This window comes from Carettochelys insculpta, chromosome 22, assembly GCF_033958435.1.
Source record: "Carettochelys insculpta isolate YL-2023 chromosome 22, ASM3395843v1, whole genome shotgun sequence".
In the NCBI taxonomy this organism is placed as follows: Eukaryota; Metazoa; Chordata; order Testudines; family Carettochelyidae; genus Carettochelys; species Carettochelys insculpta.
In genome coordinates this window covers 13,040,259-13,050,855 of record NC_134158.1, presented here as the reverse complement: position 1 = coordinate 13,050,855, position 10,597 = coordinate 13,040,259, and the positions used below count along the sequence as shown (strand labels likewise).

Here is a 10,597-nt window from a genome sequence, read left to right as displayed (position 1 = left end):
CGCCAACTCTAGATAGCCGTGCCCCCCCGCCCCCCATTCCCGGCTATAGATGGCTGTGCCCTGCCCGCCTGGGGAGGGGCCGGGGTGGTGGGGGCGAGATTTGGGGGCTCAGGGACAGCAGCACCAGCTTGGGGGACACTGGGGGGCTCAGCGTGTTGGGGATAGACCTGAGTGGGGTACATGGGGGGTGACTGAGGGCTATCCCCCACTGCACGCCCCCTGCCCTTCTGCAGGGCCCAGGCAGGAGAGGGTAGCCGGGCACCTGGTCCCTGGTGGGGGGTTGGCACTGGGGAGGGCGCAGAGCCCTGGAGTCCAGGGACAGCCTATCTATACCCTCATCCCCCCACCTGCCTGTCCCTCCTGTCCCCCCGTCTCCTCCCGCCAAGCTCCCGGCCGCAGCGCCTAGCTATCTCTGTGCACCGTGCCTGTACTCCAGCTCGTGCCGTACTCGTGAGTTTTGGTTCGTCCGGTCCGGCCCCCCCCCCAGCCCCCGGCTCAGTGTTGTGAGATTTTCCTCCCATCTTCGCGGAGAGAGAACAGACGGCGCCAAAGGCCAAACCAGCAATGCCACCCTGAGCTCCCGGCGTCGCCCAGCGAACCCGACCCGGGAGAGAACCCGAGTCCCCCACCCAATAAAACGAGAACGAGGGAAACACCTTCCAGCCGTCTCCTGTCTGCTCTCTGGGGCGGGGCGACTAGCTCCAGTGGAAACCTGTGCTGAGATGCAGCCACCTCTGGGGTGGGGCATGGGGCTGGGAACAGCCGTCATTGTGGAGAATGAGGTTCTGGGGGGAGGGCCACATGGAGACCCCCACGGCCACTCCCCAAGGGCCCCCAGCCCAAGACAAAAGCTCAGCTCAGCAAAGGGCCCAGCTCAGTGTATTTATTAATGGGAGGGGGGATAATTTAACCCCCACCCATTACAAGCCATTGTTCAGTACAACCCTTTCCTTTGCCGACGCCAGCACCCTCCATGCACCAAGGACCTGAGAAAGGCCCCCCAGGGAACCCAGGAGTCCGGGCTCCCAGCCCAGGTCCCTCCAGGACCCCACTGGCCCCTGGACAGGCCGGCCTGGTCCAGACAGCCACGGCACCAGGACCTGTTAGGGCCAGGGGGCCTCCCCCAGGCGATCCTGCTGCCCCAGCACTGCCCCGGCCAGGAGGGGCCTCCTCCAGCTGAGAGCCCCTCCGTCACCCCACCCCTCCGCAGAGCCCAGCCTACCCCCCGCCTGTGTCCCCAGCCAGAGCCTTCGGCCCTGCACCCAACTCGCCCCAGGGATCTGCTCCATGCCCCGAGCGGCTGGAGACATGGTACACAGACCCTTAGTTCCACGGCAGGGTGGGAACAATCAGAGGGCGACTGCGAGTCCCAACCCCGAACTCAGCAGCTCTGCTCCCCTCCCTGCCAGGGCAAGAACCCAGGTGTCCTAGCTCCCAACCCCCACCCCCTTTAACCACTAGACACAACTTTGCTCCCAGAGCCAGGGTGAGAACCCAGGCGTCCTAGCTCCCAGCCCCCCACTCTACTTGTCAGACCCCACTTCCCTCCCAGAGAAAAGATAGAACCCAGGCGTTCTAATGCCAACCTCCCACCCCCAGCCAGGACAGAACCCAGGAATCCTCGCATCCTGCACCTGCCCCCCCAAACATGAGCTCCCACTCCCCTCCCAGAGCCAGAGAACCCAGGAGTCCTGGCTCCCCACCACTGCAGCTTCACTCTAACCACTGGCCCCCAGCGTCCTCCCGGAGCCAGGGCAAGGAGCAGGGTGTCCCGGCCCCTGGCGCTTACTGTGGGGCAGGGGGGTACAGGGGTCTCACGTCCCCCCAGGCAGATGCCTTCTTGGCCGCCCAGTCCAGCAGCTCTGGCGCCTGGGCAAGGAAGACGGCGAGGAGGGTGCGGACATCGCCCTAGGCCGAGTGCGCCCCATCGGGCTCCTGGCCGTACAGCTCCCGGTAGAGCGCCCCCAGCCCCCAGCCCCCCTCGCCCCCCAGGCCCAGCTCCTGCAGGGCCTGCAGCGTGTCCAGGCAGCCGGTGCCAGGGGGCAGCTCAGCCCCCACCCGCGTCAGCTCCGTGCGCAGCAGGGGGAAGTCGTAGCCCAGGCCGTTGTGGGCCACCAGGCACAGGGGAGGTGCCTGGCGGGCCAGGAAGCCCCCCAGGGCCTGAGCCACCGCCTCGTCCAGCCCCCGCTTGCCGTTCTCGGCCAGGGCCTGGCGGCTCAGGCCGGTGATGTCGGTGGCGGCCGAGGTGAAGGGCTGCAGGGGGTCGATGCACAGGGTGAGCTGGTCCCGGATGCGGGGCAGGCTGGGGCCTGGCGGCAGGGGGTGCTGCAGGAGGGCGCGGTGGTGCAGGGCGAAGAGGCACAGTTCGGTGATGCGGGGGCGGTCTGCGGGCAGGCCCGTGCTCTCCAGGTCCAGGAAGACGAAGGTCTGGAAGTCTTGGGGGGCCAGCATGGCTGGGAAGGGAGAGTGGGTAAGCTGAGGCAGGCGACACGGCCTTCTCAGGGCAGGGGTAGAGCTGGGAGCCAGGACTCCTGGGTTCAGTCCCTGGCTCTGGGGGGCAGTGGGGCCTGATGGTTAGAGGTGTGGGGCGGCTGGGAGCCAGGACTCTGGGTTCTCTCTCTGGGTCTGGGAAGGGGGTGAGGTCTAGTGGTTAGAGCCCAGGGCAGCCAGGGCTCTTGAGTTCTTTCCTTGACCCTGGGAGGGGAGTGGGGTCTAGTGGTTAAAGTGAGAGAGGAGGGGGAGCCAGGACTCCTGGGTTCTTCAGCACTCACCCCCGCAGTGAAGCCCCTCTGGGGCCGGGTGCCTCAGTTTCCCCTGGGTGTGCAGACACCTGGTCTGTCCCTGCCGGGTGCCTCCGTAGCCGGGCCCGAGTGTCGAGCGAGCTCCTGGGGGCGCTGAGGGCGGGACATTAGCCGCGGGGGGGGGACCGAAACCAACCACAGAGACGTGATGAGTCACCAGGGCGCGTTTCCCTCCCGCTTCTCTCTGGGGGCGTGGGAACGCCCTGCCCGCGCCCGGGGAACCCAGGCGTCCCGGCTCCCCTCCCCCAGGGAACCCAGGCGTCCGGGCTCCCCTCCCCCAGCGCCCGGGGAACCCAGGCGTCCCGGCTCCCCTCCCCCAGGGAACCCAGGCGTCCCGGCTCCCCTCCCCCAGCGCCCGGGGAACCCAGGCGTCCGGGCCGGGCGGGAGTTTCTCGCTAGGGGCGGGGCGTTGCTAGGGGCGGGGCGTCGCCCGGTGCAGGCCCCTCCCCGCGTGTCACTTCCCCTCGCCGCTGGCGCTCCGGGCCCTGCTCCGCGCGGAGCCCCCCGCCATGGAGCGGTACCGGGGCCTGACGGACACGGAGCTCATCGGCATGTTGCAGCGCTACGGCATCCAGCACGGGCCGGTCGTGGGTACGGGAGCGGGGGGCGGGGAATGGGGCGCGGCGGGGCGGGAGCGGGGGAGGGGAATGGGGCGCGGCGGGGCGGGAGCGGGAAATGGGGCGCGGCGGGGGTGGGGGAGGGGCGCTGTTTGAGCTGGGGGGCCCCCATGGGACCTCCCCTGACTCCCCTTAACGCGGCCCCCAGGATCGACCCGGAAGCTGTACGAGAAGAAGATCTACGAGTACGAGAGTCAGCGCACCAAGCTGCACCCCCCGGGCGGCGCCCTGAGCTACGCAGGTGAGTGGGGGTCCCCACCCGCTGAGCGCTGGGGCGCCGCCCGGGAGGGGTCCGGGCGCCGGCAGTGGGTGGTGCGCGCCCGCTTGGGCCTCGGCGGGCAGAACAAAACTTATTCTGTGCGTGGCTGGGAAAAGTCAGCGGGGACGTGGTGGGGAGCGGCCACAGCCCCGACCCCCTTTCTCCTGTGTACCCCCAGATCCCAGCACCACCCAGAGCTGCAGCCGGGAATCCTACAGCTTCCCCCGGCAGGGGGGGCGGCACCGCTATGGGGATGAGGGTGAGAAGGGCTGCGGGTCAGGAGCAGGGGCGGGGGCAGAGCTGGGGGGTGGGGGGTGGGAGTTGGGGGCTGCGGGTCAGGAGCGGGGGCGGGGGCGGGGGCAGAGCTGGGGGGTGGGAGTTGGGGGCTGCGGGTCAGGAGCGGGGGCGGGGGCGGGGGCAGAGCTGGGGGGTGGGAGTTGGGGGCTGCGGGTCAGGAGCGGGGGCGGGAGCGGGGGCAGAGCTGGGGGGTGGGAGTTGGGGGCTGGCGTGACGGGGCTGTGAATCAGGAGCAGGGTGTGCAGGCAGAGTGTGTGGAGGTTCTTGTCTCCTAGGGGGGTGAGGCTGAGGGTGCCCCCATTAACCCCTCCTGTGTCTCTGCCCCCCAGCCCCCAGCCCCACCAGGACCTACCTGTGGGAGCCGTACAAGTTTCCTTGCGGGGAGGGCCACAGCACCTCCGTGGGGGATGGTGAGAGGAGACCCGGCGGCTGCGGGGGGAGGGGCTGGGGGCACAGAGCAGGGGGGTTGGGGGGGGTCTGTACAATCCCTGGCACTTGGGTGCAACGCCCCATCCCTGCAGTCCCAGGGAGTTGTGGGGGGAAAGAGGAGCCAGGCCCAGCCCCCATCTCACCCACCTCTGTCTTCCCCAGACGTGGACAGCGAGTCCTACGAAGAATCCTCCTCCTCCTCCTCCTCTTCCTGGTTGTATGGGGCAGCCCCAGGCCCCCTGAGGGAAGCCACTGCCCGCCAGCCGGTAAGTCCAGGTTTGGGGGGGTGGGGGAGGGGCAGCTCCAGTTCTCCCCCGCCCCCGACGCACACGGTTGCCTGTACCCCATCTGCCCTACCCTAAGCTGGTGCTGGTGTAGCCCCTTCTTTGGTGGTCCCAGCTGTCTAACCCCACTGCTGCCTTCTGCCACCCCCCCAGCCCAGCACCATGGGGCTCCCTAGCAGGTGGCCCTTAAGCTGTCTGCTGCTGGAGCCGGACCTGAATTTTGGTGGATCTGCAGTCACTGGGGCAACTTCCCCGGGCGACAAGTTTCAGCTGGGTCATCAAATTACCCTGGGGGAAAGACGGACAAGAGACCAAAGAACCAGCCCTGGCTGTGCCTAAAGCCAGAGAGGTCAGTGCACTGAGGAGGGATGCCTGGCTCAGGGATGCCCCCCTGTACCCTCAAATGTGAAGGGAGCTCCCAGGCTTACATGCACATTTCACCAGACTCTCCCCATCCCGTCGGCTCGTCCCAGCTCTTAGCTTGTTCATCCCCCTGCTTTCAACACTGGCTGTCTGCAGACCCCACCCGGCCCCGGCTTGTCCTGGGGCTGAACGTTCCTGTCCATGGGACCGATTTCCTGGAGCATCACGATAGGCTCAGGCCCCGGCGAGATCGCGCCGATAAGCTCAGGCCCCGGCGAGATCACGCGCTTTCTTCGTGCACACGGGGGGATCTGAGGCTGTGCGAGTAGCTGTGTTGGAAAAAATAGCACCCCACGAAGTGCAGCTCCCAAAGCCTTGCGTCGAAAGTGAGTTCTTGCTGGGGAACCGGTGCCTGGAAATGGGCCCCTGCCAGGCAGGTCAGTCCGCTGCTCTCTGGGGGCTGTTGGATTAGTGTCACGTGCTGGGTGTGAGCAGGACAGAAATGTAATACCAGGAACACATGGAGATCCCCCGCCACCAGCAGCACTGTGTACTGACAGGCCCGGTCCCACCCCGCGTAGTCCTGCCTGGGGGTTTGCTGCCACTCTGCAGAGCGTCAAGGGGCTGGGCCGGAGCCGGGGCTCTGCTGCCGTGCAGGTTACGCCTGGACTGGCCCCTCTGCTACTCCCAGCCTGGCCATGCACACTCACCGGAAATCCACCGACCAGCACTTGTACATACACGCCTCTAGCTTCCATCCAAGACATCACAGCGTGGTCCACTGTCTGCAGCCAAGCCCTGAGAGACCAGCGCATCTGCTCCAGCCCCACCAGCAGAGACCAACACCTGCGAGATCTTCAGCAAGCATTTGTAAAAGTGAGAAGTGCTGTGGCACCTTCTAGGCTTGGACTGCTTGGAGCACAGGCTTTCGTGGGCAGCTGCACGTAGTGGGTCTTTGCCCACAGAAGCCCATGGCTGAAAAATCTGTTCGTCTGGAAGGTGTCCCCCGGCTTCTTGTTGTTTTTGGGGATATAGCCTGAGACGCCTCCTCTTGGAGCCTCGTAAAACTGAACTACCCACCAGGGCAACTAAAGAAACAGATTGACAGAGTCAGATGAGAACCCAGAAGTCGCCTAGTTCCCAACAGGCCCACACTTAAACCTCTCCTGCACCCCATTGACCGCCGGCAGCCTGGAAGCTCGTCCCTTACTCGCACAGGCACTGGGTGACAGACCAGCCCTCTTCTGCAGATGGCCACCCTGCCTCAATGAATACGCACCAGCAGCCCCCCCCACCGCACCACAGGAATATGAACCCAGGGACCTGTCCCTGCAACGAACCCCACTTCCAGCTCCGTCCACCCATCAATGCAAGCGACAGCATCATGGGCCCCAACCACCTCAGCCATGCCCTCCGGCACTCAGCGGTTTGCCCCCATGTGCCCCTCTGCCAGGCCCTGTGCCAGAGGGCAAATGGACGTCCAGGCGACAGCAGGAAGTGGAACATGCCGACCCACAAGGGACCACGGGAACCCCCTGGCCAGTCCGTAATGGGTTTGAAAGTAGCCCTGCTGGAGACAGCTGACTGGGAATTCATTTGCAAATTTGACACATTTATACTCCACCCTTACAGGGCTCTCAGCTTGCAGGACAAGGGGAAAGGGGCAGGAATGGGACACATCCCACTTAATTTGCTTCATCAGCTGGTCCCTCTGGTGCCAAGTAACACCTCCCCCCTTCCCTTCCCTTCTTGTTATAGTGACTAGCTTGGCCCAGGGGAGGAGGAGGAGGAGGGGCTTGTGAAGACCCAGCCCCCATTTCTCTGGTTCCCCCCCAGGGCTGCTGGGCGCAGCTAGTTCTGGGTGTACTGCGCGTAGGTCAAAGCGCTGCAGAGCTCTCAGCAGAAGGTGCCCTTTTGCTCAGCCAGATTTCAAAGGGCCCCTCTTCTCTGCTCTCATTCGTGTTCCTGTTTCCCCGGTGTGGGGAGTGCCAGGCTGGGCTCAGACAAGGCAACGACCCTAGAGGCTGAGATAACCATTAATGCACCAGCTGTTGTGCTGGACAGCTGCCTGGAGCAAATAAAAAACTGTCCCAGGCCAGCAGGGAAGTCACAAGGAAAAATTAAACTTTGAAGCAAGGGGGTCTGCACCTCGCTTTTGTGGACTTGTGTTTTATACACTCTGCCCAGAGCAAACAGCGCCAACGAGGGTAGGGGAGTTGGCCGGCCGCACTGTTGTCTTGCTGCCGGGCTGTCGATGCGGGTGATCGCTGGGATGGGATTTTCTTTTTTTTCTTTTGTCAATGTGCAGTGGAATTGACATTCGCTGGCATTTACCCCTTACGTCTTCCTTCCGAGCTGAGCTGTGCATTTCTGAGGCTGCAGCTTTGCTGCTCTTCCCGTGCCTTCTGGGCCCGTCTCAGCAAGGTTTAACTTAGCCTGGGTTGCCTCTGCTGGAGATACGAGGCTCTAACCCACCCAGCGATATGTACCGGCTGCATTTCCACAGTTAGGCCAAATTCTGGGGGGTTTGTCTGTTTTATTAGATTTTAAATTTGCAGAGTTGTAGGACATTGTAGAGAAAAGGGGTCCTCAGAAAGGACATTTTTGATGCCTGTAGACAGTGTGATTCAAACATTTAAACTTCATAATGGTTAAGACACCAGTGGGTGGCATCGTGTACCCAAACCTGGAAAGCCAGAGCAGGCACATTACAGGCCGAGCCGAGCTCCCAGCTGGCAAGGGCTGGTTGAATCCAAGTTCTTTTTGATCAGTGGTGTGTGTCTGGGGAAAGGGAGGCTGGCTGGGCGCTGCTGCTAAGAGCAGACTCCTGCCTGTTGGCTTTGCAGCAGACCCCATGGCAAATGAAAACTGAAATCACAGCACCTACTGCCTCCTGGTGTTGGGCCCTTAATGAATGTTAGTTTCTGGCCAGCCCATCAGGTGCAGGAGCTGCATCGCTGAGGCTGTGCCAAATGCTGCGCCCTTCAGTGGGGGGGGGGGGGGCGCGGAGGGAAGACATCTGCTCTTGCCTCCCAGAGGTCACAGGAGCAGGACAGGAAACAGCTTTTGGCAATGTGGTGCTGCCTTTAACTCAGTTATGTCACGCCCCTTCCCTGGGGAGGTCAAGGAAGTGAACTAAAGGGCCCTTTAAAGCTTCCTATGAGCAAAGTGCTACAGCAGGCGGGATCCCCACAGAGCAGCTGCACCCAGCAATCCGCACACCCCCCCCCCCCCCCAAGCCCCATTGGTACTCCCAGACAGACCCTGGTTAATACTGGCTGTCCCACAAGCAATGGCTTTTGGCCCTGGGGGGGGTGGGGAACACCCCCATTTAAGGTGTGTGGTGCAGCAGTGGCTCCTGGCTGGGAGATGCACCAGGCTGCCTCAGGCAGGGTCAGGCTGTGCAAAGGGGGGGTGGGGGGGGTTGGGCTCGGGCGGGCGGGGTGCTGTTTCCTGCATGACCCCCCCCCCGCCCACTGCAGGGGTCCCACCCATTATTGTCCAGCTGTGTGGAATGAATTTTGTCACGTGCAAGTGGCCCACTTACATACACATGCTGCTGGCTCTGGGCCCCCCCCCCCCCCCCCCCGGGCACTCAGCTGACAGGGAACACCTGCTGGCCACACCCACAGAGGGCCTTCTGCACCCCAATCTGATGATGCTTTTCCTTGCAGATCAGCGAGGTCACTGCCTATGCCCGGCACAGGCTGGAGGAGGCCAAGAGGTGAGCCCTGGCCACTGACACGGGGCCGGGGGGGTGGGGGGGTGTGGCTTCATGAATGGGGAAACCTCGCTTGCAGTGCCAGCCAGCCTTGGGGGCGGGGGGCGGGGTTGCTAGGAGCTGGGAGCCATGGGGCTTTCCAAGCACTAACCTCTGCTCCCTCCCCAGCAGGGACAGCATCTCCTACCAGCGGGTGTGCCAAGACCGGCCCATCCCCCCGCCCCTGCGGGTGGAGCCCCGCCGAGCCATCCACCCCCTGCCCCGGGGAGGACCGGGGGGCACTGTGGGGGACGGCTCTCAGCGCTTCCTGCCACTGTGGCTGCAGCTGCTGCTGTTCGGGCTGCTGGCCGCCTTCCTGGCCTATGTCTACTGCATCCTACAGGGCACCAGCGATGACAACCCCTTTGGGCGGCACCTGGAGGGGTGAGATGGGCTCCGCCAGGACACCTGTGGGACTCCAAAACCTCCCCTGCCGCCCCACTGTGGCTCTGGCCCCCTCCTGCTCATGGACAGGCATGAGGGGGAGCCCCACAGCTGCCTGGGCTCCCTGCTGGTGCATTTATGTGGGGCCTCTGCTAAGTGCCTCCCAGCTCTGCACAGCCCTGTGCCTATCCTGGGGGGGGGTACAGTTCTTGCTACATCAGCCCCTCCCCACACCTCTTGACAGCTCCTCTCTACCTGCCCCACCTCCAAGAATCCCCCCCACCCACCTGGGGGAGTTGCCCTCCCCACCCCCCCCCAAAAGCCTGCCACTCCTCGTGGGGCAGGGGGAGTTGCCTGACCACAAAGGGGCAAATTGGCCCCAGGTGCTTTTCTGCTGGGGGGGAGGGGTGCTGAGCCCACCCAGCCCTGGAGCCACCCAATAAAACTGATGCTTTTTTGGTGGTTTTGTAACACAGGGGCTTGCTGTTGGGTGGGGGCACTCAGTGAGAACTGCTGTTTCACCAGTGAGCACAGCAGGAGGCTCGACTTCTCACACGCGCCTGCAACGGGGGCTGCGGCTCCTCCGCAGTCTCCAGGCCCTGGACACGCTCTCCCAGCCCCCATGGAGGGGAAACGGAAGCAACGCTGGTTAAGTCGGGGTGTGAGTTCCAGCACTTGTGGACACACTGGGCTGGGCGAGGGCGTTAGCTCTTCCTGGCAGGGGCAGGATCTGGAAGTTGTTCCCCTGGGGATGGTTACCAGGGTCAGCAACCACCATGCAAGAACCACCCAGCAGTCGGGGGTTGCAGGAGGATCAAATCCAGAGCTAAACGAACCTTGCTGCTCCTTGCGTTCCCCTGGCTCTGCCTGGCCACAGCGGCAGCTCCTGGGAGCCGATTCTGTGCTCTGATCCCCATGTCTTTTCAGAGTCACTGCAGGCCGGGCCCACAGCCAGCAGGGCTGGTGCTTTGGTCCCAGGTAAATACGGCTCCCTTGAAACATAGCCCCAGCCCCTCTGTGCTTGCACTTCATTTATTAACTGCTTCAGGCTCTTGCTGCTTACCTGGGGGCCACGCTGGCACCAGCTCCAGGGGAAATCCCTGTTTAGTTACATTTCAAACCCTCTCAGCTAAGTTTTTAATAATTCAATCTGGCCGTGCTAAGGTCATCAGACCCCAGTCAAACGGCCCCTGTTACTTTTCCTCAGCCCAACCGTCATCTCCTTTTTTAACATTTAAACTTGACAAGAGCTACTTTCTGTAACTGTGATTGAAAGGAGGCCCCTGGCAGCTGCTCCATTAGTTTGCCTGGGCCCCTCTGGTTCTAGATTTCTTCCAGCCTCCTGGAGCTTCTCCTTCTTCCAAGGCTTCTAATCAACACTAATGGTCCATCCACTGCCTCAG

The 10,597-nt window shown here is 63.5% G+C and overlaps 2 protein-coding genes across 3 annotated transcripts; one reads left to right on the top strand and one right to left on the bottom strand.

Moving 5' to 3' along the window:
- Positions 1 to 1,616: 1,616 nt before the first annotated feature.
- Positions 1,617 to 3,127, bottom strand: TREX2 (three prime repair exonuclease 2). Its single transcript, XM_075017574.1, is given in 2 exon segments — positions 1,617 to 2,453; positions 2,772 to 3,127. A coding segment is annotated over 1 exon segment (666 nt). The 5' UTR covers positions 2,452 to 2,453; positions 2,772 to 3,127; the 3' UTR covers positions 1,617 to 1,785.
- A 90-nt stretch (positions 3,128 to 3,217) lies between these two features.
- Positions 3,218 to 9,656, top strand: LOC142025088 (emerin-like). 2 transcript variants are annotated; one of them, XM_075017573.1, is made up of 6 exons: positions 3,218 to 3,392; positions 3,567 to 3,659; positions 3,856 to 3,936; positions 4,566 to 4,669; positions 8,725 to 8,774; positions 8,943 to 9,656. In XM_075017573.1, exons 1-6 carry the CDS (start codon positions 3,311 to 3,313, stop codon positions 9,196 to 9,198), a joined length of 666 nt encoding a protein of 221 aa, XP_074873674.1. In that variant the 5' UTR covers positions 3,218 to 3,310; the 3' UTR covers positions 9,199 to 9,656. The 2 variants fall into 2 exon arrangements, with proteins under 2 accessions (XP_074873674.1, XP_074873673.1); XM_075017572.1 differs by having other exon boundaries at positions 3,233 to 3,392; positions 8,940 to 9,656.
- Positions 9,657 to 10,597: the final 941 nt, after the last annotated feature.

Excerpts from the sequence above, each read along its gene's own strand:
- LOC142025088 (XM_075017572.1), top strand. The coding sequence starts at position 3,311 with ATGGAGCGGTACCGGGGCCTGACGGACACGGAGCTCATCGGCATGTTG. Across the intron at positions 3,393-3,566 it reads CCAGCACGGGCCGGTCGTGG|GATCGACCCGGAAGCTGTAC; the intron begins GTACGGGAGCGG and ends CGCGGCCCCCAG. Across the intron at positions 8,775-8,939 it reads AGGCTGGAGGAGGCCAAGAG|CAGGGACAGCATCTCCTACC; the intron begins GTGAGCCCTGGC and ends CTCCCTCCCCAG.